The sequence below is a fragment of the Neovison vison genome, chromosome 9, assembly GCF_020171115.1.
Source record: "Neovison vison isolate M4711 chromosome 9, ASM_NN_V1, whole genome shotgun sequence".
In the NCBI taxonomy this organism is placed as follows: domain Eukaryota; kingdom Metazoa; phylum Chordata; class Mammalia; order Carnivora; family Mustelidae; genus Neogale; species Neogale vison.
The window spans coordinates 94,475,779-94,498,767 of record NC_058099.1 but is presented as its reverse complement, the minus strand read 5'-3'; the positions used below and the strand labels follow the sequence as shown (position 1 = coordinate 94,498,767).

General features: G+C 49.0%; 1 protein-coding gene across 1 annotated transcript in view; it reads left to right on the top strand.

The window, feature by feature from the left end:
* Positions 1-3,865, top strand: part of PUM3 (pumilio RNA binding family member 3) — a 50,560-nt gene extending 46,695 nt beyond the window's left edge. The window contains exon 18 of the mRNA XM_044265968.1: positions 3,552-3,865. Within this exon, the coding sequence (XP_044121903.1) occupies positions 3,552-3,684 (133 nt within the window). The 3' untranslated portion in view covers positions 3,685-3,865. The remainder of the gene's footprint in view (positions 1-3,551) is intronic.
* The last annotated feature ends 19,124 nt before the right edge of the window (positions 3,866-22,989 follow it).

Genomic DNA, 22,989 nt, shown 5'->3' with positions numbered 1-22,989 from the left:
TTTATTCTTGCTATTTTTAATTACTTATCTCAAAAATAGACATCCATAGCAACACGCTCACCTGTTGCATTTAGAATTTGTTCGGCTTAGAATTAGCATTATGATATAATAAGCCATTAGTTTATATAATATCATCACTCCTCGCCCGGTCCTCTGACCCGTAAGCCTGTTGTAACCCACTTCCACCATCCCGAGAGATGCAGAAGAGACCGCGTAGCTTTTTGTTTTTTTTTTTTTCTCTTTAAAATTTTGTCTTACTATTGTTTTACCACCTTTTGATCTCCTCTATCCCTATCCACACCTCCCCTAGCCCCCTCCACGCTCCCACAAACACACATACTTCCTGCCTCTGGCAACCACAGATCTCTTCTCTATATTTATGAGCTTGTTTGGTTTCGGTTTTTTGGGTTTTTTTCTTTCTTTTCTTTTTTTTCCATTAGATTCCACATATAAGAGGGGCACCAGGGTGCCTCATTCGGTTAAGCACCTGCCTTCAGCTCAGATTGTGATCCTGGGGTGCTGGGATCAAGCCCCATGTTAGGTTCCCTGCTCAGTGGGGAGTCTGCTTCTCCCTCTCCCACTGCCTCTCTCCCTGCTTGTGTTCCTTGTCTCTCTCAAATAAATCAATAATATTTTTAAAAAGATTACACATTTAAGAGAGATTATACAGTATTTATATCATTTGATGGTCTCACTTCAGTTAAGGTTTTGACCAAATTGTAATTGCGTTCTTTTTAATGAATTAGACTTGTCCCTCTGAAAACTGTGACAGAGTTGCTTTTTAAACCACGACTCACTTTACATGCAATTTTCTTTCCTGATTTTCAAGTATTCTTAAAAGGATTCTGGAGGCATTTGCTAGCGAAGTCTGCAAGCTGATTGTTTGTTTCTAATTAAAATGGTAGAAAACTGATGATTGGTAAATCGAGGCATGCTTTCCACCTGTTTATTATTCTCTAGACAGAGTCGTGTCGAGTTTATAATTCATAGGTCATTGAATTCAGCTTCCCTGCGTTCTGTTGCTGGATGCAAAACCCTTCCATTAACCACATCCATTTAAAATAGATTTGTTGGGCGCCTGGGTGGCTCAGTGGGTTAAGCCGCTGCCTTCGGCTCAGGTCATGATCTCAGGGTCCTGGGATCGAGTCCCACATGGGCTCTCTGCTCAGCAGGGAGCCTGCTTCCCTCTCTCTGCCTGCCTCTCCATCTACTTGTGATTTCTCTCTGTCAAATAAATAAATAAAATCTTTAAATAAATAAATAAATAAATAAAATAGATTTGTTTGTTGTTGTGAAGCAATCACTGTCGATTCTTTTTCTCCTTCCCATGTTAGTGAGGTCTGGAGAAAGAGATACCGATTTTTTTTTTTTTTTTTTAAGAGATACCGATCTTAAGTTTAAATTTCCCACAGTGTGGCACGTGCAGCACACCGTGCAGTTTCATCTACACTGTTCATAAGTGTTGGGCATTTATTCAGTATATAATTTGACTTGGAACACATGGGCTCACAGACACAATCCCTTGGGGCATTCATTTCTTTGGGTAGATCAGGATCTCCAAATACGTAGGTGGTGCAGATCATTTTTGTTCATTTCTCAATGAAAGTAGCCAATTTTCTAGTGGACGTCAAAGAGCCAGAATCCTTTAGCTGAAGCGTGGACTTATTTAATGGGAGGTTTTTTTTACCAGGCATTTAAGAGTGTTAACATGTACTACTGACATATCCTTTCATTAACACTCGATTAACTAAAAATTTCAGCCATGCCACGCAATTAATTTGTAGAGCCTGCTCATCGATCATAGCTCCGTTTGGGTGGATTGCAGACCTCGGAAGGCTGCTGCAGGCTTATTGCAGAACACTGCTTAGAGGTGGACCACTAGTCCATACCGTGTTTGAGGTTCTGAAGGGAAGTTGAATTACCAATGACCTAATGCTTGATTAATACAATAATCAGTGGTACGTGGTTTTAGAAGACTTACGCGCTTGACTCGTTGGTGAAATTCTCTGCTTCTTTATATTTTTCTTCAAACTCATACGGTGTTTTTCCCCCAGAAATCTTTTTTACAGTAAGTGAAAAGGCATCCTGGGTAAAAAAAAAAAGACTTTCAGCCTTGGATACAGCCTGAAAATGCTTCAGGGAAGCAGAATTCTCTAGCATATTTAGATCATCGTGGGCTCTAGGTTCCAGGCCCAGCTCACTGTGTAGTCTTAGGTAAATTATTCAGCTTCTCTGAAACTTCATTTTCTTCGTTGTAAAACTGCATTCGGGATCATCACAGGTCGTCGTTGGGCTGCGTGAGAGGTGGAGGTCCCACGCTTAGCATCATGTGTGTGCTCAGCAAATACTGACTTTGTGCTTCATGTCAGCATAGAAAATAAAAACTACCTCGTAAGTCATCAGCCTGTTAAAAGGGACTTTTACCCACTTTCTCGGCTTCCCAGGTGGTTCTCCTGGTCTCCCGCACCCAGAAGGATGCTGCCCGGTGGTGCTGGCTCCCCATCCTCTCTATGCACGTGATGGAAGTTCTTAGCACCAGGGACTCTGGGAAGCGGCATGCGATTTGGTTTTGGGATGTGTTTCAGATCAGCATTAAAATGCCGTGAAGGAGGAGGAAACCAGGAGACAGCCCTCCGTTCTGCAGTCAGGCCCCTGTTTACAGAGAAAGGGGCCTTCCTGTCCCCAGCTTCCAGGACTTCATTCACTTTCGGGGATACAGCCTTCTAGCAAGGTTTCAGAAAGCAGAGTGTACTTGTTTATTTTAATGGCTCCTGTTGAGTAAGCATTAAGTGCTTCCTAAGTGTCAGGCTCTGTCTAGGTGCTTTAGGCATGAGATCATTCGAGCCTCAGAAACCCTCTCTGATGGCAGGTGGCTTGTGGTGTTGGTCCCATTTATAGGTCAGGAGACAGTCCTAGAGAATTTAAACAGCATGCCCCTGCCTGTACAGTTACGGAGCGGCAGAGGTCGCTTTCAAGTCTAAGCTGTTAGACTGCTTACCCCTTCCCATGTTCTAGCTGCAGAGTTGAGGAGGCCGGCTCTTCCCTGCTTCCCTGGCGGGCCCCCCGCCTTTCTTCTGTGCACCCCTCCGCTCCTGCTCATTCGGTCCCTCGGCGCTTCTCAGCCATCTGCTCTGCACGTGTGCTGCCGAGAAATCACGAAGTAACAGCCGGGGTTTCTGTTCTTGAGCTCACCTGGGTGGGGGAGGGAAGCTAGAGGACATGCAGGAGCGATCTCTAAGGCAGGGTGTTTTCCTGAGGTGATCAGTCACAGCGGAGGTCGGACCAGTTCTGTCCGGGGCGGAGGTGCCCCCACATCGGAGCGACTGGCCCAGCAAGATGAGAGAACGTGTTCTGTTGATGTGGTTTCCCAACATGGGCTACCAGCCCCCATCATTCAGCTGCTGGATTCAAAAGATGGACTTCTCATTAGAGGACTTGTCTCACAAGTCAGTGAACTGTTATACCGCGCATGGCGGTAGTAATTGCAGATGATTAGGGTCTTTATGAAACATGATTGTTTTTGTTTGTTAATCTTTGTCTTCTGTCTTCAGCCTTCTCCAGAGTTCCGATCAAGAAGTTGTGCAGAAAGTCAAGGCTGGACTGAAGGGCCTCATTCCCACATTGGAGAAAAACAAGAACGCCAGCAAAGGAGTAGAAATGCTACTTGAAAAACTGGCCACATAGTGGACACAGTTAAGAACAAGAGAGAATCGTTTTTCCTGTCCTCTTTTCCCAGTGTGGACAAGAAGTGCTCGGGTCTACCTTCCTGGGAATCTGGGTGCTCTGTATATGTGGTTTTTTTTTTGTTTTTTTGTATAAGAGTCTATTTATAAAACAATTTCTAAAAATTGCCTTTTTTTTTTTTTAAATCCCAGCCATGTCCTCTATCGTACTGAGTAGTGAGGAAATCAGAGGTGAGGCGGTAACGTACGAGGTTTAACCGTCCTAGACGGTGGGACCAGCCCAGTATGTGCCACGGAGGAGCAGGCGTTGATTGAAGAGAAGACGTCTTCAGGAGCAGTAGTCTGAGAAGGCTTCATGGAGGTGGTGGGGTTTGGGGACCTTCAAGGAAGGCGGGGCGTAGCCAGAAGGAGCCCAGGGTAGTCTGTGGTGGGAGCAGAGGGGAACTTCTGGTAACTTACCTTGGGGCCTTGATGGCTCCAGGGAGAGAAGGTCCTCTGCAGCCAGAGCGGCCCCCTCCCCCAATGCCTAAGGGATGGGCTCCGGGTTTGTGTTTGCAAGGAAGGGTCTGGAGTAAGGTAAGGCTTCTGGGGGAAATGTGTTGCAGAAACAAGGGCATCACCAAGGTAGCCGATGAAGGTCCAGGTTCCTGGGAGAACCTCCCTGTCTCTGGAGACTTCCAGGGGGATCACTTCCTGTGATAAGATGTGCTCCCTTGAGACTGTCCCTGATATAGTTGAAGCCATTACAGGGTCCGCACTCCCAGATAGGAGGTGTGCATTTGTTAACAGTGCTGCTGAAGCTTACGTGTGAGGGGGATGTTGGCATTTTCAGACTGTGCTTGGTGTTAGCAGCCCTGTGTGGAAGGGTTGGTAGACCCCCCGCGGCCCCTGTAGCTGCGCTGGCTTGGACACTGAGCCTGGGAGCTTTTCTCTAAGGAGCCTGCAGGACAGGACGCCCCCTCCGGTCTGCCACTGCGATCCACCTGCCGGAGGACTGCCGGGCCTTACCTGACCGGACCGCGGGGGCCCGAGACGGCCCCCCACATACCAGACCCCGGCATCCCCCGCTCCCGCTGTCCTGCTGGGAACGTGGGACCTGCCCAGGGAACCTAAGAGCCCATACTTGTAACTGGCCTTTCGCTGGGACCCTCCTGTCGGGTCTCAGGCTGGAGGTGGGGTGGGGTGAGGAGGTCAGTGGGGGAAAGGCCACATCAGAGCTTGCTTGTGTTTGGCGCATACATTGTGTGTTGTCCATGTAAAGGGCGCGTTCGGAAAGTGGAGAAAAAGCCCTGCTCTTTGTTCCATGCAGGAGACTAAACAAAGTACCATACATCTTCATAAAATTAGAGCGGAACCAAAGCGGCAGCCCTTCCTCTGCCCCGTTCCTCCACACCCCTGCTTTGCCCCGCCCAGAAGTAATGTCTTCCAGTTCTTTTCAGCTCTGCTTAGTTTTAAAATGGAGATTTGGGTTTTGTTGTGGGTTTTTATTTGTTTAATCTATTAGTTGTAGGCTTTCTTTAACTTTTTCTTACAGGAAAATACAGATTAAGACTTCTCACCACGGGGGCGGGCAGGGGAGTGCCTGGGTGGCTCAGTTGGGTGAGCAGCTGCCTTCAGCGCGGGTCATTTTCTCAGGGTCCTGGGATCAGCCCCCCATCGGCAGGAGGGCTGCTTTTCACTCTCCCCCTGCCTCCCTCCCACTCCCCTTCTCCATCTCTTTCCAATAAATAAATAATATCTTTAAGGCAGTGGTGGAGCCTGGCCAGGGAACCTGGGAAATGGTCTTCTTGGAAAAGGTTTCTTAGACCATAGGACCCCCCCCGCAGGAGGGTCCCCCAGGGTCCCCGTCAGCCTTGGACGTGCAGACTGGATGCGTGGAGCCGGCTCGCCCTCCGGGGGCCGTGGTAGAAGAGAGCCCGCGGATGGCACCTGAGCCCAAGACGGGAAGGAAGTCGAACTTCGGGATAAGTAACTTTGGGAGCTGCCCTACGACAGGCTGTGCGGCTCTGAGGCGTTTATCAGGCCTTTTGGAACTGGATCTTCAGACTGGCGGCTGAAAGTGTGCCAACCCGACTATCTCTGACTCTTCATTTCCACGCTGACCCATGGAGTCGGGGGCATCCCCGCTTCTCCCGTAGACCCCCTCCCGGAGCCGCTGGCTTTGTGCTCGCCCAGAGGAGCTGCTCTGCAGCCGCGCCGCCATCCCGGGCCTTCCTCCGTTTCGCCTTCAGAAAGCCCGTGTCCGGGATCCCAGGCGTCTCTTTTTCTTACTTAACACGCTCTTGAAAGAGGCACAATCTCTAAACCCTTGCTATGGAAGAACGCAGAGGAGATAAAACGTTCAAGGCCACACGTCTTCATTCACACCCTTTCACGTCTGGACACCTAGTTTAGCTGGTTATAGAATTCTGGTTTGAAATCCATTTTGCCTCAGAATTTTAAGGGCATTGGTCAGTATTTTCTTGGATGTAGAGTTGCTTTGGAAGCCGAATGCCATCCTTATTCTTAGGTTTTTTTTATATGTGGCCTTTCGCGGGGGGGCAGGGCTTCTGGGGAAACTGCCTTACGGGGACGGAAACTGCATTGGTGAGCGGCACGTGCCTGCTTCCCGGGCTTCACGCCGGGCGCGTGGGGCGTTGGGAAGACTCCAGCTCTTCCCGGCTGGGAGTTGGATTTGCACCGTTCCTCTGACTTCTTTTTTTTTTTTTTTTTTTTTTCCTGTGCTTTTTCCTTCTTTGGCTTCTTGTTTTGCCCAGAGACGAGTGCTGCACTTCCTGTCCTTCCTCTGCCAGCCTCTCTTCTGTGATGTGCTCTTATGTTTATCTTGGCCTCTTTCCTATGTTGAGGCTTTGCTAGAGAGGTCTTGGGCGCTCTCTTTGCTTCAGATACTGGAAGCCGGTGAGAAAGGGGCAGGCCTGCTCTCCCCTGCTGAGGGCTCGCTGCACAGGTGTGGCCGCTGACGTTTGACCACAGTCCTCCAGACGCCAGGATCTGTAGGCCCCTCCTGTGGGGCGGTCAGTGCCTCTGGAGGGAAGCCCACCTGGCAGCCCGAATTCTCGCTGCTCGGCACTCGGTGCGCAGGGGTGAGTTAACCCACTGACTTCTGGAAGGCGAGTGCCTCTCCCTCGTGCGCTCTTGTTCCTGGGTCCCGAACCTGGAGGGATTGAACCAATGCAGTTCCAGAAGATACACTGTCAGCCTTTTGCCAAGGTACGGAGTGGTGGTGTACCAGTTTGGGGCAGTCTCCCTGTCTTCCAGCCCAGGCCTCCTCCCAGAACCGCGAACCTCAGACCGCTGGCGTTTCGTGTGTGTCGTGAGAATTCGCTCGCTCCCCGGCATTCACCATTCCCTGCCGCTTTCTTCACTGCGCTCTGTTCTTCCAGATTATTTTTTGTTAGTGCCCACTCACCGGTAGCTTTTCTCCTCTTTACTCTGTTCTTGTGAGTTTGGACCATTTTTATTCTTAGCTAAAATCTGCAAATGGTCTTAACCAAACTAAAAGCAACCAGGCTGGCTGGAGGATTTGTTTTCCGGGGCAAGAGTCTAATTGGAGAGTGTCTTTAATTTCCAAATACAGCGTTTTGCAGTTTTCAGATTGCATCAACCCTATGCTTTCCCCGGGGGTCAGACCTTGCCTACAAGGAAGAACTTTGTTTTTCCTTTAAGCCTGGGATGTTGTGCGTTTGCATAATGGAATAAGGACCCTTGCAGGAAATGGCTTCCTGCATGCTTGCTTTCAGAGGATTGGCTCTGACAGGAGATAGCACTTACGTTACTGTTTTCAAAGAAGTTTTCAAAAGATTACCTCTTAATTATAGCAGGTTAATCACTCAAGTCTTGGAAAGATGAGGGTGTGCGTGTATTTTTAGACTAAGAGCACAAGGTCTCAAAGACAGCAGTTAATACTGAGCCTCTAACCATAAACGTTCTATACCAAAACTAAAGAACGAGAAACAATGTAAAAATCTGCTGCTTGAGCTCTTGGCTCACGTCTGATCTCGCTTAACCTAAGGAAACTAAGTCGATAATAATCTGCACCTGGTACGGGGTGACTTTTACAGTTTGTGTGTTGGAATTCTAACCCCCACCTCCCGCCCCCAGGGGCTCCGAAGGTGCCGTATTTGTAAAAAGGTTAAGTCAGGTGGAATGAAGACACAGGGGTGAACCCCAGTCCAGTATGACCGGTGTCCCTGGACACGGCCCACAGGAAGACAGAGAAGGTGTCTTCTCTGGGTCGGGAAGCCTCTGAGTGCAACCCACCTTGCTGACGCCTTGATCTTGGACCTCTGGCCTCCAGGACCGAGAGGAGATAAAGTTGGCCGTTGAAGCGCCCATATTCCGTGGTATTTATTACAGCCGCCCGAGCCAACAAGCCCACCTTTTCTCCCGTCTGCTTAAAACCACCACCACTACCAAAGTGCACCAAATTCCCTAACCTTTTCCCCAGTGAGTTCTTACAGCTTTTAAGCGAGCATTGTTACGCAGGAGGTAAAGTTTGCTCTGTGGGGCCCACGGCTCCCACGACTGGTGTGAACAGGAGCCCGACGGCCGCTCTGCTGCGCGTCCCCCGGTGCGCCCGCGGACGCCCGCTGCTGGGTGCCCATGTGCGGGCCCGACGGGGCCTGCGGAGAGAGGCTGCGGCTCCATTCCCATCCCTACAGAGCGATAGTGTTTGGAATCTTGTATCAAAATGTTTTATCCAGTTTTTAAACATGGATTCATGGCTGCTGCCCAGTGGACAAAGCTGCAGAAATGTAGTGAGGAGAAATGTTTCGTTCGTGGTCTCTTGTTCCGAGGGGAATTAACTGTGTCTTGATCGAGAGTCATTAGCGCTTCGTTGTGCCCGCTGGGTGACGACCCCTTGAGTGGAAGGGGGAAGGGATCTGGTGGGTTGCGAGAATCATCTGCCGGAGCGCTCTTGGGGGCTGTAATTAAGCATGATGAATAATTCAGATACTTTAAATGACTTCCAGATGCTTGAAAACAGACTTGACTTTCAGATAGAAATCGTCTTGCATTTGGAATGCGTAGCATGGTTACGGGTACATCCGTCAGCAAAGACACGCGGTGACGGTCAGCGGCGCGCGGCGGTGGAGAGGCCAAGTGTCCTCAAGACGGGTGTGCGACAGCAAGAAAGCCGCGTCGGGGAGAAAGACACGTTGGGTTCTATGTTTCTTGCCGAGTCAGCGATTCTGCTCCAGCCTTGTTGCTTCATACCTTAGTTCCAGATACCGAACCGTTGGAATCCGCCGTGTCTGCTTGTGTTAATAACCTTGCGGAAGTAACGCTTTTGTCTGGCACCCCTGGGGCTCCCCTCCCACATTTCACAGTCCTGCCTCTGCCGGGTGCACATGACCCAGGTCTGCCAAATCACCACCGTCCCGTTGGCCACAATGACTGGTTAATGGGCACCGATACTCATAAAGTAGTTTCTAGTTAAAATCTGGGGTGGGAGTAAAACCAGCCCCTTGAGCCTTCTGGGCCTTTGTGAGAAACTGTGGAAGCTACTGCCCCCACCTCTGGGATCTCAGCTCCTTAATCTGCCAGCTGGTGCTGTTCCCCCCCACCCCACCGGTCTTACTGTGTTTCTTCAGTTCTAACAGTGCACATTCTGTTCGCAGTTGAACAAACCCAAAAGGATGCATCTTACAGTAGGTGGCATCTTAGTCTGGTCATTTTTAACAGGCAGCTTGCTTTCCCAGTGCTACATTAAATAATGGTGGGTCTTAGCATCAGGGCCTAGTACAGATGCTTAAATACAGTGTTCTCTCTTTTCCTCTCTCTGTGTAAGCCTGCTCTTCTTTTTCTCTCCTTTTTTTAAAATTAAGATTTTATCTGTTTGTTAGAGAGTGAGCACAAGTGGTGGGGAGGAGCTGAGCGCGGAGCCCACGTGGGGCTCAATCCCAGGACCCCGAGATCATGACCAGAGCTGAAGGCAGACACTTAACCCATTGAGCCACGAAGCAGGTGCCCCCACTTCGCTTCTCTAATAGGTTTTCAGTTCCTTCCAAACTTGTGTTGATTGCTGGACTCCTACAGGTGAACAGAGTTAGGACGAGGTGTCTTCGGCTCCATGTTTGCACACAAAGCACACCCCTCTTGAAAATGAAAATCCAGTAAAATGAGCGGCGGGATGGCATAGGGGCAGGGGCACGAGGCCAGAACCACACTGCGATTTGAAGCCTGGCTCCGCCACGCGTCCTTAGGAGAGAGCCGTAGCCAGCAGCCTTCAGCTTCTTCATTTCCTAGAAAGGTGATGCACACGTCATATGTCACTGTGAGCTTATGTATTAATGAGCTTATGTATGTGGGCTTTTTTTTTTTTTTGCCTTAAAACGTAAAAAAATTTTACATTGACATGTAGTGTTGTAGAAGTTTAAAGTGTGTACGTGTCAGCTGACAGATGTGTATGTTGCAGTGTGAATGCCATTGTAGCGCTAGTTAAGCCCTCTGCCAGTCACACAATTCCGTTTTTGTGGCGAGCAGTATCTCGTCTCCTAGCACGTTGGATGCTTCAGTACAGTAGTACTGTTGCCCACATCACCGCATCGTGTTTTAGTTCATTGCAGCTGTATTTACATTAGCCAAGACGCAGAAACCAACTAAGTGCCCAATATATAAAGAAGATACATACATAAATACACCGTATCTTATGCATACATACGCACACACATTGGAATAGAATTCCACCACCGGAGAGAAGAAAATCCTGCCATTTGCAACAACACGAACGGGCCTTGAAGGCATTAATGCCAAATAAGATAATGTCAGCAAAGAAATACTGTTATGCTATCACGTGAAATCAGCAACAGCCACCCTTGTGAAAACAAGTAGAACGGTGGTTATGAGTGGCTGGGAGGTTGGGAAATAGGATGGATGTTGTTTCAATCCAGGAACCTGAAACTGGTAGTTAAGTCCTGAAAACGAGCTTACATTTGGTGAAGGACCTACAGCTGGGCCACACAGCTGGGCCCACGCAGGGTCAGGCTTCCGCACGGGGCAGGGAGGATCCTGGTGTTGGGGGACTGCTGGAAAAGCCCCTGTGAGGACTCTGGAAGTCGAAGTTCCCACGTTTGACATTTTCAACATTAAGCATTTCAGCAACCCTTGCCTCAAAATGCAGAGTAATACTTGTACTTCTGACTTCTATATTGGCTAAGAAATCACATAGGAACTTCCATGAATTCATTACCGTTTTTAGGTTCATATTTTATAATTTAAAACAGCGATGTAAAGTAGAAAAGTAGTCAGAGGGGGGCACCTGGCTGGCTCAGTGGGCTGAGTATCTGCCTTTGGCTTGGCTCGAGATCCCAGGGTGCTGGGATGGAGCCCTGGGCAGGCTCCTTGCTCGGCAGGGAGCCTGCTTCTCCTTCTGCCCTTCCCCCTGCTCATGCCCACTCGCGCGCTCTCAAATTAAATCTTAAAAAAGCAAAAACAAAAAAGGGAAAGCAGTCAAAGGTGTAAGCCATTGTCCAGTTTATAGCTAGTGCCTGGGGTGAGAGGGTCTGTAGGGGCCTCAGTCTTCTCTAATCACCGGTTAGGCAGAGGGTAAGAAAGCTGAGTTCAGGGCGCCTGGGTGGCTCAGTGGGTTAAGCCGCTGCCTTCGGCTTAGGTCATGATCTCAGGGTCCTGGGATCGAGTCCCATATCGGGCTCTCTGCTCAGCAGGGAGCCTGCTTCCCTCTCTCTCTCTCTCTCTCTGCCTGCCTCTCCGTCTACTTGTGATTTCTCTCTGTCAAATAAATAAAATCTTTAAAAAAAAAAAAAAAAGAAAGCTGAGTTCACATCGGCTCCGGCTCCTTTTAAAATGCAAATCACCGTGGTAGGAGCCGCAGCTTTAGCTGTGGCAGGGACCCTTGCCTTCCAGTCTATCAGTCTGCCCCGGGGGGAGGCTAAGAGCTAGACAGGTTGGAAAGGGAGTTGGCTTGCGGAAGGAGTAATCTGAGGTCACACAAGCAAGGCCACTAGGTTTGGGTAGTAGAGCAGAGACGGGGATTTCGACTTGTCTAGTAGTCTGGGCATCCGGTTTTGGAGTGTAGGTCCACGCCAGGAGACAGCGTGGCTGCCTCGAGGAGCTTGTGTAGAACACCTGCACCCTGTTCGGGTGCGGCCCTTTGAGAGCAGGTGATCTCGGTTCTTGGCTCCTCATCCATAACACAGGCCACCTGCCTCCTGTTCCCTCATTTCACAAAGACTTTAAAACAAGACCCAAGACCCTCTACCAGTGGGAGGGGATGTGGAGGGCAGTACCACCGAGGAACGTGCTTGGGGCCTGGTTTCAGAAGAGCAGGCATTGAGGCTGGGTTTCAGCTCTGACCGAGAACTTGGGTAAGTCACAATCTTTATGAACCATTGTTTGCTTACGTGTAAGAATAAAGATAGCGGAGAATCTCAGGGGCCGGGGGTCAGAAGCGTGTGCGATTCTGCATGTTGAAGGTGCCGGTAAACCTGTAGGAGGTTAGGAGCCCCCCGATGAGATATTTCTTGCCTAGTTTGATGACCGCAGTCCACAGAGCCAAAAGCTACATTAAGTGTAATTATCAAAAGCCTAGAAATAGTGCAAAAAGATTTGCCACATTTAAAGACCTACTAGAGCGTTTTCTACAAAACCACAGGAGGTTTTGACTTTTTCAGGGAGATGTAACTGTTTGACTATTTTACTACAGCTCAGCTTCTGGAAAGTTGGGTCATAAAAAGTCGAAATCAACATGCTGCAAACAGGGGTGCCTGGGTGGCTTAGTGGGTTAAGCCTCTGCCTTCGGCTCGGGTCATGATTTCATGGTCCTGGGATCGAGTCCCGCATCGGGCTCTCTGCTCAGTAGGGAGCCTGCTTCCCCCTCTCTCTCTGCCTACTTGTGATCTCTCTCTGTCAAATAAATAAAAATCTTAAAAACAAAACATGCTGCAAACAATTTCTGTCCAAAATGGAGACCACTCGAGATGAGTTGGATGGCCATCGGTATTGACTAACCGTGCAAACTTATTCTACTGGTCGTTCACTGAGTATATATGTGTATATATGTGTGTGTGTGTGTTTGTGTTAGAGAAAATAGTCTTCCAGCCTTCTAGTTCTTTTAAGTTACCCTTCAAGCTGGGGCTTGTGTAGAAAAAGACCGATTAACAGGAGAAAAGCACACAAGTTTCCTTAAGTTCTGCATGACACAGGAGCCTTCGGGAGCCAATGAGGACCGAAAGAGGCAGTTAAAAGCGGAGTGTGTGCTCGGCTCGATGAGCGGAGGGTCATGGGAAAGTAGAAGGGCACAAACGGGACCGCGTAGCAAACCGGGGGGAAAGCGCCGCCTGCTCCGTCCGGTTTCTCTTGCTGCCCCTCGGCTTGGGAGGTCAGGGCGCTCCTTTCCCTTCAGATGTCGGAGGGCGCCTCTCACCGGAGGGTCTTGGGACTGGCTTCAGGGGGAGATCGCGGAGCCCTCTTGTACCTGTAGGTTCTCCGGGGTCTTCGCTCTCAGGTTCGCTGTGTCCATCCTGAGCCCTGTCGCGCTCTCGAGCTTGACCGCCTTGCTTCTGTCGGAGAGTCGTGTTTGTACCGTTCGGAAAGTGCTTCTGACATTACAAACCAGCTTCTCTTTTCCGTACGGCACTGTAGCTGCCATTACCTGTTATTCGCACCCTTTTAATGCCTAAAACCTTCGGAGACTGACTGGCTCTTTCTAAAAGGTGTCAGCCCGTTGATGTTTGTTTCCAGATGGGAGAAGTGAACTACGGTCGGCGCCCCCGCCCCTCGGGAAGTGAGGCAGGCCGGCCTGTAAGCTGAAGTGGGGCAAAATGGAGAAAGCCATTAGCCTTAAGGTATATGGAAATTTTTTTTCAGTGCTCCCAGATCTCAAACAAATAACCTCTCTTGGGCTTCTCTGCTACCCTAGGCCCTTTTTTGCTGATGGATGCACAAACTAGATCCAGATACGCACACCGGCTCCCGGACGCAGCATAAGGCTAGGGCGGCCTCCCCTGAGCCGGGCTGGCTGTTGCTCCCGGGGACGGGGCTTAGCAGGGCCACTGTCCCCGCTCAGGGGCTGGCTACTCCCATAGAGGCTCAGTCAGTGCAAAACCCACTGAACACGTCAAGCTTTTCGCCTTCCCCTTTTTTTCTCCCCTCCCTAAAGTTGAAACTCCCTCTCATGTTTGTCTCCGTGAGCAAAAGCAGGTGCTGATCTAGATCCTTCAGAAAAACGCAGTGGTGTGCCGCGAACTTGGGAGAAGCGGGAGATCCCTGCACTTGGGCTCACCCATTCTGTTGTCAGCCGCAGTCCCGACACCGCTCTTCTCCGGAACGCTGTTCGATTCGGGTGGCGTTGTAAGTGTAATTTGTTTTAAAGAGAGCTTTAGAGATTCACAGTTGTGGTTACGGAAGATGATGAAGAGTTTTCACCAGCTTGAGCGTTGTAAGGGAGACGGCATAATGGAGAAAAGAAGGGCCTGCCGAGAATTTCCCCTGCTGATGAGAAGACCTAAGTCGGGCGGTCCGACCCCCACAGAACTCACCTGAGAAGTGTTCGAGCCGAGAGAATCTGTGGAAGAACAGGCACCTCGGGATGGGAAGGTTGACTGTGAGCCCGCGGTGGGGAAGGCTGCCGCGCAGTTCTCCGTGGGAACGAGCTCCTCCACACGAAAGGTCTCTCTGGAGAAGTTTAAGTTTCTCAAGGTCCTGCCCAGACTGGAAGTGGGGTCAGCAGGACTGGAAATCCCAGCAAAGGAAGAGGATGTGTGTGCAGCTGTATTTAAGTCCGTCCGCAATAAAAAAGAAAACCTCTGTGGGGCCTCCATGCAAGGTGTCCTTGAATCTTTTCCGTTTCTGTGGTGTTGTGATAGCTTCTGTCTGTGCTCGATTTATAAATAACAGTTCATTTTCCTGCGACCCAGGGGCTTCCTGCTTTTTCCCTCTCACTGGTCAAACTGCCCGTTGGTGCCATCCCCTGCCTCTTGCCTTCGCCTGGATGTGCGGGGCAGGGGTGGGGGGACCAGTAGTTCCAGGGGAACAGTCTCTAGGAGCTTCCGAGGAAGGACCCGGCCGTCCTCCACCAGGACCACACAGGGTGGGGGACATTCTGAGTCCTAGAAGCAGGCAACCCCTTTGATTCTAACGTACAATAAATACTGCCTTTGGGATAAGGTGTGCGAGCACTCACCACACAATAGTTTGAGGGCTGGCCTAGGACTCCAAGGACGGTCATGGTAGAAGGACAACCTCTGCGGACAGGTAGGAGTTCTAGTACCTGACTTGCCAGAAACCAGGTGTGTGACCCAGACTGTGCCATTGAAACCTTCTGGATCTTAGCTCCGCTCTCAGGAGGAAGAGGGGCTCCGAATAGATGTTTTCCGGTCGGATCCTTGGAGACTCCAGGTGCCCTGAGATGCCTTGAGAGCTAGAATGTGGTGGGGGGTGGGGGCAGAGCAGGTCGGGGGTTCCTGGCCACCTGCCTAGACTCTAGTTGGGGCAACCCCTCTTACATCTTTTTCACGTGTACAAATCTGGAGCAAGATTTCCTTTAGTAACAGAGTTTAGCTGTCACAAATAAAACCATGTGGGGCGCCTGGGTGGCTCCGTCGGTTAAGCACCTGACTCTTGATTTTGGCTTGGGCCATGATCTCTGTGCACTGGGATTGAGCCCCGAGTCGGGCCCTGCACTGAGCGGGGAGTCTGCTTGAGATTCTCCCCCTCTCCCTCCATATCCCTACCCCCACACTCATGTGCTCCCTCGTGCTCACGCTCTCTCCCTAAAAGAAAATAATAAATCTTAAAAAGAAGTTGGGAAAACACCAGTGAAAGTTCTCTCCAGTGGCTCTTCGAAATGAGGTGTCTGCTTGCTGCCCGGTGGCTGTGTCCCTGCCCCATGTGCTCAGCCAGCAGCGCCCAAAGGGACCTCTGGGGCCAGTGGGGCTGGAGCATGGGAGCCCCCTGATCGTTGGACATTCTGGAGCCTGCTACCTAACTTTGTATTCTGAATTTTCGGGGGAGATCCTCAATTTTACAGGCTTTGGGCCCCACAACCCTGGATCCTCCTCCATGTAAGGCTTCAGCTTCTTAATGAGCGGATGCCACTGCGGACCTGTCCTAGTGAACTGCGAATCCGGTCTTCAGAAGAACAAAGCAGCCATTTGCAGCAGGGTGAGGGTTGCTTTGGAGCTCAGCCTCATTAAAAACTGGCAACACCAGCGCTGTGTTATTCCTGCTAACGAGGAATGGATGTGAACGAACAGTCACGACTCGGCTTCCATCCCCTCCTCCAGCACTTTTACCAGAGCAGCACAGCTCTGAGGCTGAGAACACACGCTCTGCAGATACACGGCCTCGGTTGGGATTCTCCACCACTTCCTAGTCGCGTGACGTCAGGGCACACGAGCCCACTTCTTCGAGCTCCAGCTCCTGCATCAAGAAAAAGACAAACAATTTCCCGTGGAACTGCAGCGCCTGGACCTATAGGAAGCACACCTATGTTTTGGGTTTTCTTATTACGTTGTTGAGTGATTAAGGCAAAAGCAGCTAATTTCCCCAATCAGTCCCTCAGAAACACAGCCCCAATTTTTAGGTAGAGGGTCTGTGCCCAATTCACATTTCAACTCTTCATCACAGAAAAGTTTTCTGCCAGCGAGAGAAAGCCCTAGGAAACAGGATTACCTTTCTTTGTTTTTTTCCCCATCCTACTCTTTTGAGCTCAGATGTGATGGCTGGAACTCCAGCAGCCATGTTGAATCATGTGGACAAGGTTTTTTTCTCTTGGGATGGAAAAACGGGAGCAGAAGGGAACTTAGGTCCCTGACGACTCCATGGAGTCGCTCTTTTAGCCCTGGACTGCCAACTCTCGGGTTGTTTTATCAAGGCAGAGTTCGCAAGTCACCGATATGATTTGTTAGAGATTTCTGGGCCCTACTCCTAGAATTTCCATGCTTTGGAGTCTAAAGAGCCTTCATTTTTAGCAAATTTCCAGGTGATGTGGATTATGGTGGTCCCAGGACCTTGTTTTGAAAGCCAGGGTTTTATGTGTTAGGGAAACACACCCTTTGTTGTTTGAACCACTCCTATTTTGGGGTATTCTATTAAAGAGGTGTCTAATACATTAACTTCAGTAGCTAACGCCCCTTGCTCTGCTAAGTTATAAAGAGCAGCAAACTGATTAAAATGCTCCTCAAAGTAAAACAGAGACATGGGGTGAATTGCAAATTTACTTTGCAGCTCCTGTGCTGTGCATTCATCAAATGAGTCCTGAGAACCTAGTATGTGCTAGGCATATACCAAAACAACTTGAAGACCCGGGACAATGATTTAACAACAGGTACCTTCTCCCTGATACTCCTGTGGAATTCAGTTGAGTCAGATTCTTTTTAACCAGGGTCTGCAAGAGCGTGATGAGCTAAGCCAACAATGTCCTGTCACTCGATTAGTCTGGAGATGGGGGAGAGACCGACCCAGGCACAGGCCTGGAGGGGTCCTGAGCGACTGCCGGACACAGTGGTAAATCAACCTCACCTACACATTGAAATCACCCGAGGAGCTTAAAAATCCTGCTGCCTGGCCCAGTCTCCCTGGAATCTGATTTCTTGGGTCTGTGGTGGAGCCTGGGTATCTGGATCATTGGAAAGTTCCCTTAGTGATTGTCATGTTGGAAACCATGGCTCTAAACTAATTCAGAAAGGTGAGGTGACTGCCCCCAAGTGACATAGAGGGTCAGAGGCAGGTCTCCTGCTACCCAGTGGAGGGCTTTTCAGAGGCTTGGCTGGCCCTCAGGACCTGCCCGAGGCCGCGTGCACGGCCAGGGTGATTGTCCCTCACCCGTTATTGTCAATGACGCAGGACGTGCGGAGCTGGAAGCACGCATCTGCTCCCGGCTCGGTGACAGAGCTTCCGGCAGCTCATCAGTTTCCCTAACAAGATTTTCCTTGGTGACAGCAAAACAAATCATTTTAATTAGCATTAGATAATGAATTTAAATGGCATTGAAGTAATTCCAAAATCTCCCTTAACTGCCCTAAATAACACCATGCAGGAGGTGCTCTAGTGGGATTTATTGCTGAGAAATTGCTGTGCTAAGGACACAGCTGAAAGGTTTCCTTGCCTGGGATTGCTCTCGCCGGTTTTACTGTGAACAGACGGTCAGGGTAGCACCAGGCACCGGCCGCGCTGCCAGGGTTCACGTGCCGGGTTGGTGTCCTTGCCCCGTATCAGGTGCGCACATCTCCTCGCCGGCTTGTCCTTGTGATGTGGCCATGACCCTCGGCTCGGAGCAAGCTGCTGACAACGGGCTCATTCTCAGTCTCCTGAGGGGCCCCTCCGCTCAGAAAGTCCTTCCTTAGACTCCGCTGAGGCAGTACCCTGTCACTTGTCCCCTGGGTCCCAGTGCTCTGTGGGAAGTCATTCCCTGCCCCTCAGTGCCAGGGGCGCAGGGCAACATCTCTGGGGGCCCCAAGGGGGTTGAATGGATGTTGTGTTTGGGATGAATACTGCTGCTGTTAGCCTCTGACTGGCAGGACTTGGGAGAGAACGCAGTGTCCCCGCGGTCCTGAAAGAGCTCGGAGCGGATTGCCCCTCCCCTTCTATTTCTGTGAAATGCGCAGTGGACAGGTTTGATTTCACATCTTTCTGAAAGAAAAAGGGAAAAGAACAACCTTGCCAAACTTGAAGTCAGCGGGCCGTCGGCACGCCTACCTTGTGAATGTGGTGTTAGTGTCTCCCCGGTCCTATTTTGATTTGGAAACCGGGGCTCTGCCTTCTTGCTCTAACTGGCCAGACCCCGCTGTAGACCATCTGTTCCATCACTAGACCTTAGCCGCTTTAGGGTAACGTGAGACGGCAGGAGTTACAGACGCCTACGTGACCGTCTTCTTGCATCTTTTAAATGTAAATTTCACAAACTGAGATAGTAAAAGACCATCATCTAATAGCTTTTCTGTGGGCAAAAGTCAAGGTATTAATTTCACTTGTTGTCCACTTTGAAACAGTATTTTTTGGAATTAAAAGACTGGAGTTCCTGTAGTCCCATCCTGTGTTTAAGTTTTGATTGCTCTGACACCAACTTGTGTACAACTTTGAGGCTAATCACCCAGTGAGAATTGGGCTCCATGGGTTCAAGGGCATGGTCCCCAACAAGAGTGCCCTTTCTTCAGATGCCAGCCACACGTGGGGAGTCTGCAGACCACTGTGTTTCTAACAACTGGCCACAAATTCAGAGGTTCCCACAGCGCCCTCAGGTTTGACAGTTCAGAGGAATGGTGTGCAAACTCAGGAAAGCAGGGTTCCCATGACTACAGTTCTATTACAAAGAATAGACCTTAGGACTAGCCAAATGAAGAGATGCAGAGGGCAAGGCTTGAGAGGGCCTGAACGCAGAGCTTCCTTGCCCTTTCCCAGTGAAATCAGGGCACACCATCATCTATCCATCTGCATGTTCACCAATCAGAAGTCCTTTTTCTAGATACCTAGAGCTCTTATTGAGATTTTCTTCTGTAGGCATGATGTGTGGGGTTTTGGGGCATGTGACTTGATCTCAGTCTGCCTTCCCTCCCTGGGTGTTGGGCTGGCTCAAAGCCCCAACCCTCTGATCACCTGTTTTACTGGTGACTGGCCCCATCTTGGGTCATTGCATCTCTTAGCCTAAACTCAGGTGTGATCCAAGAGGCTTATGAAAAACAAAAACACTTTGTTATTTGGAAAATTCCAAGATTTTTATTTTCTCCTAGTGCTAGGAATGATGTCTGGTCAGACTTTTTATTAGACAATGGACTGAGTCAACCAAATGAGATTTAGAGGGAGGGAAGAGTGGGGTGCACTGTTGACCATGTCCCCACTATTGCCATCCATCCACATGTGTCCCAGAGTGGATGTGAAATGGGAGAATTGCTTTATTTGGTCCCCACTTCTTTCACAAAGTGTTGCGATGCTGGTGTTTAAATGATTGTACCCTTCATTATATTGTGTGTCAGTAAATTCATGTATTTATACATGTATGTCACATGCACAAGCCCATGATCTATGTTAACGTGCACTAAAGGGAATTTTCAAGGAGATTTTGGCTAGATGTTCCTTTTGCCTTAACCCCTGACTCGAGAACCCAACTTCCATGTAGAACACTATTCTGTGCAGTGTCCCAAGGCAATTCTTCCATAGCTTTCCAGAAGTTGGGTCATCTGAATCCTGTTTGCACATTTCTGGTAACAAAGAGCTGCCTGATTTAAGGGTCGATCCGTTCGGTTGTTGGACAGCACCATGGTTAGATAGTAGTTTCTTATGTTGAGCCAGGTTTGCCCTCTGCTCCCCGGACTCTACTCTCTACAGTCACACAGAGGACATTGTTAGAGGAGGCCTTCAAATATTTGAAGACTGATAATCCTGTGTGCTACAAAGTCATCTCCCCCCCCCCACCAAAGCAAACATTCTCAGGTTTCTTCAGCTATTTTTTTGTATGTTCTTCTACATAGATGGTTTTAAGACAACCTCATCAGCCTTCCTGTAGATATTTCCTGTCTCTTGTAAAGTGCAGTGCCAAGTACTAAATACAATACTCTGAGTGGTTAATCATTTATAGCATAGCTCTTATATTTCCTGAGACGACATTCTAGTCCATTAATTCAATCATCCTGCAATTACACATTTTTAGCTTTAATTAAAATTTCTCTGCCTTTTCATAGATGAAGTAAATGTACTTGGTAAACACATGTGTCTGGAATGCCTAGCACCATCTCCCTTTCTGCTGGTAGCATCATCATGATTTTCCTTGGGCCAGCCAGCCACCTCCCTGTTCTTAGTCTCCATACTCAGAGATGAGCGCGTAACCCAACTAAGCAATCAGCGTGTTCTGTTCCCCTTGCCAAAGTGACTGGATCTGTTGCTCAAGGTCTTAGGAAAGAGGGTCTCTCTTTCCACTGGGGGTGCCATACTGATAGAAGAACCTTGCATTACTACTGGATAAAGCCACCATGGTGGAAAGCAGAAGAGCAGGATTGCAACAGAGGGAGAGAGACTGAGTCTTGTGACACCAGGAGTTCAGCTTCCAACTCTGCCTGAAGCCAGATCTAATGTGGACTTGACAGTTTCTTGAAATTGGTTTAAGCAAACAAGCAGAAACCCCAGGGATCTTATTTTTAGTCAAGAGTCTTAACTAATACACCTATTTTCCATTCAGTAGTTCAGAAGTAAATGTTTAACAACCAGTTCTTGCGGGGAAGAGAAAGGAAAGGCCCTAATTTGTAGTTGAAATACCCCCCATGAACAATTATAAGCTAACAACATGATGTCAGCAACCTCCCAAGTTTTTAGAAAACTTAACGATAAGCGCTCACAAGGTAGCTTCAGCACACTATTGCTTCTGTGTTTGTACTCAAGTTATTAATAGAAAATTGATCAAGACTAAGTCAAAGATTAAGTTCAGAAGCCAACTAGAGAACTTTCCTCTATTGCCCAACCTAAAACATGGACACAGCAATCAACACTCTGGGCAAGTCCAACAGGCTCAAATTCTCAAATTTAGCTCTTTTTACTAACATCCAGCCCATCTTTTGTCTTTGTCCATTATCGTGAGAAAGTGTTGGGAATTTTACTAATGACAGGTCTTCTACATCCTTGGATTCCTGTCCTCTGTCAGTTCAGTCACCATGAGAAATAAAGCCATGGTATCATGACTTGTTCTTTTTTTAAAAGATTTTATTCATTTATTTGACAGAGATCACAAGTAGGCAGAGCAGGAGGCAGAGAGTCGGGGGGAAGCAGGCTCCCCGCTGAGCAGAGAGCCCAATGAGGGGCTCGATCCCAGGACCTTGAGGTCATGACCTGAGCGGAAGGCGGAGGCTTAACCCACTGAGCCACCTAGGCGCCCCTCAACTTGTTCTTAATGACCCATGCTGCCTCTTGAAGATAACTGCTTTCCATTCTAAATGGCAAACCACCTGCTAAATGCTCTGGTAGGATTCTTACTGCTTGCCAGTGGTCTATTGTTTCTGGAATCTGTCCTTCTCCCCCCTTGGAAAACATGAACATTGCCTGTGTCCAGTCTTTTCTCACTTTTACAGATTATTTTGGGTATGTGCCATGGGAGGAATCAGAAATGATTAGAGTTGGAATGTTTTCTAACATTTGTCATGTTCATTTTTGTAATTTTGCCAACATCTATTTTCCTTCCAACAGATCGGCTCTTTCTTAGGGGTTTAGAGGCCTGCCTTATATAAAGAAATTGGTGTTCTCTTCTAATCTGTTCTCCAGTCGTGAGATCTGTGTCTGTCCTAGTAATGTTTGCTGTAGTCTTTTTGGTCAGAAGCATACTCCCACTGGTTGAACTTTGATTTCTCTTTCCCGTGCTTTACCTCCATGCGCTTCGCCATCTGTTTCGTGTTTGTGGATCTCCAGATAAGACCGCACTCTCTAAACATTTCATGCAATTCCCCTTTCCCTTCCACTAGGTGTTTCTTTGAATGATTCAAATTTCCGTCGTCTGTCCCCATTAGATGAGATTCTCAACCCACCAAGTTTTCACGATACCCGTAAGGCTGTAGTTCTCATCGTGGCTTGAAATTCCATGGTCATTCCTACATGGTTTGTGCATCCGTATAAAGATCTCTGAGGTCATCATCACCATAGCTAAACCCATCCTCTGTGTGGTTTCCTAGTTAGAATTACTGCCATTTCATCTCGTCATTTTCATTTTGTGTTTTCATCTTTCAGTTGAAGGAACTCCTTCTCAGGTTAGATGTCATGGGCTGGCCGATGCATTCTTGCTGGTTCTCCGATGATGGTGATGCACCTGCACGCCTGGCCTGAGCCAGTTTTCTCAGGGCCTTGTTAACAGCCTTCATAGCCAAAATGCTGTTCCTGGACACCATATACGCAGCAAGCCCTTCACCTCCTAAAGCCTCCTTACTCCAGCTGTCGGGGGGGCGGGGGGCTGGGGGGGGCATGAAAGTAAGACGTACGTCACCGAATCCCTCTGACACCAAACCAGGAAGCAGTAAGGGCATAACGGCTGTAACATTCAGAAGGGAATCATTCATTGTTCCTGGGTTCTGGTTCCACACTTGCTGGCTGCTGACTCTGGGACCTTGGACAAGCTCTCGGCTTTGCTTTTCTCATCTGATGGGTGAACAGAGTAAAGTCTGCTCTGCCCAGATCTCAGGGTCACATTTAGAGTGAAATGAGAAGATGGACATGGAAGAGATGATGAGTTGAGCATTACACACAGGGGGCAGGTGACATCAGCGAGGTGTCTTGCAAAGCACAGGATGTGAAATTGAGCCAGATTTATGGAGTTTCATCATTTCGACCCCTCACGATCAGGAGGTCCTGTTTCCCTGATGGAACATCACAGTGG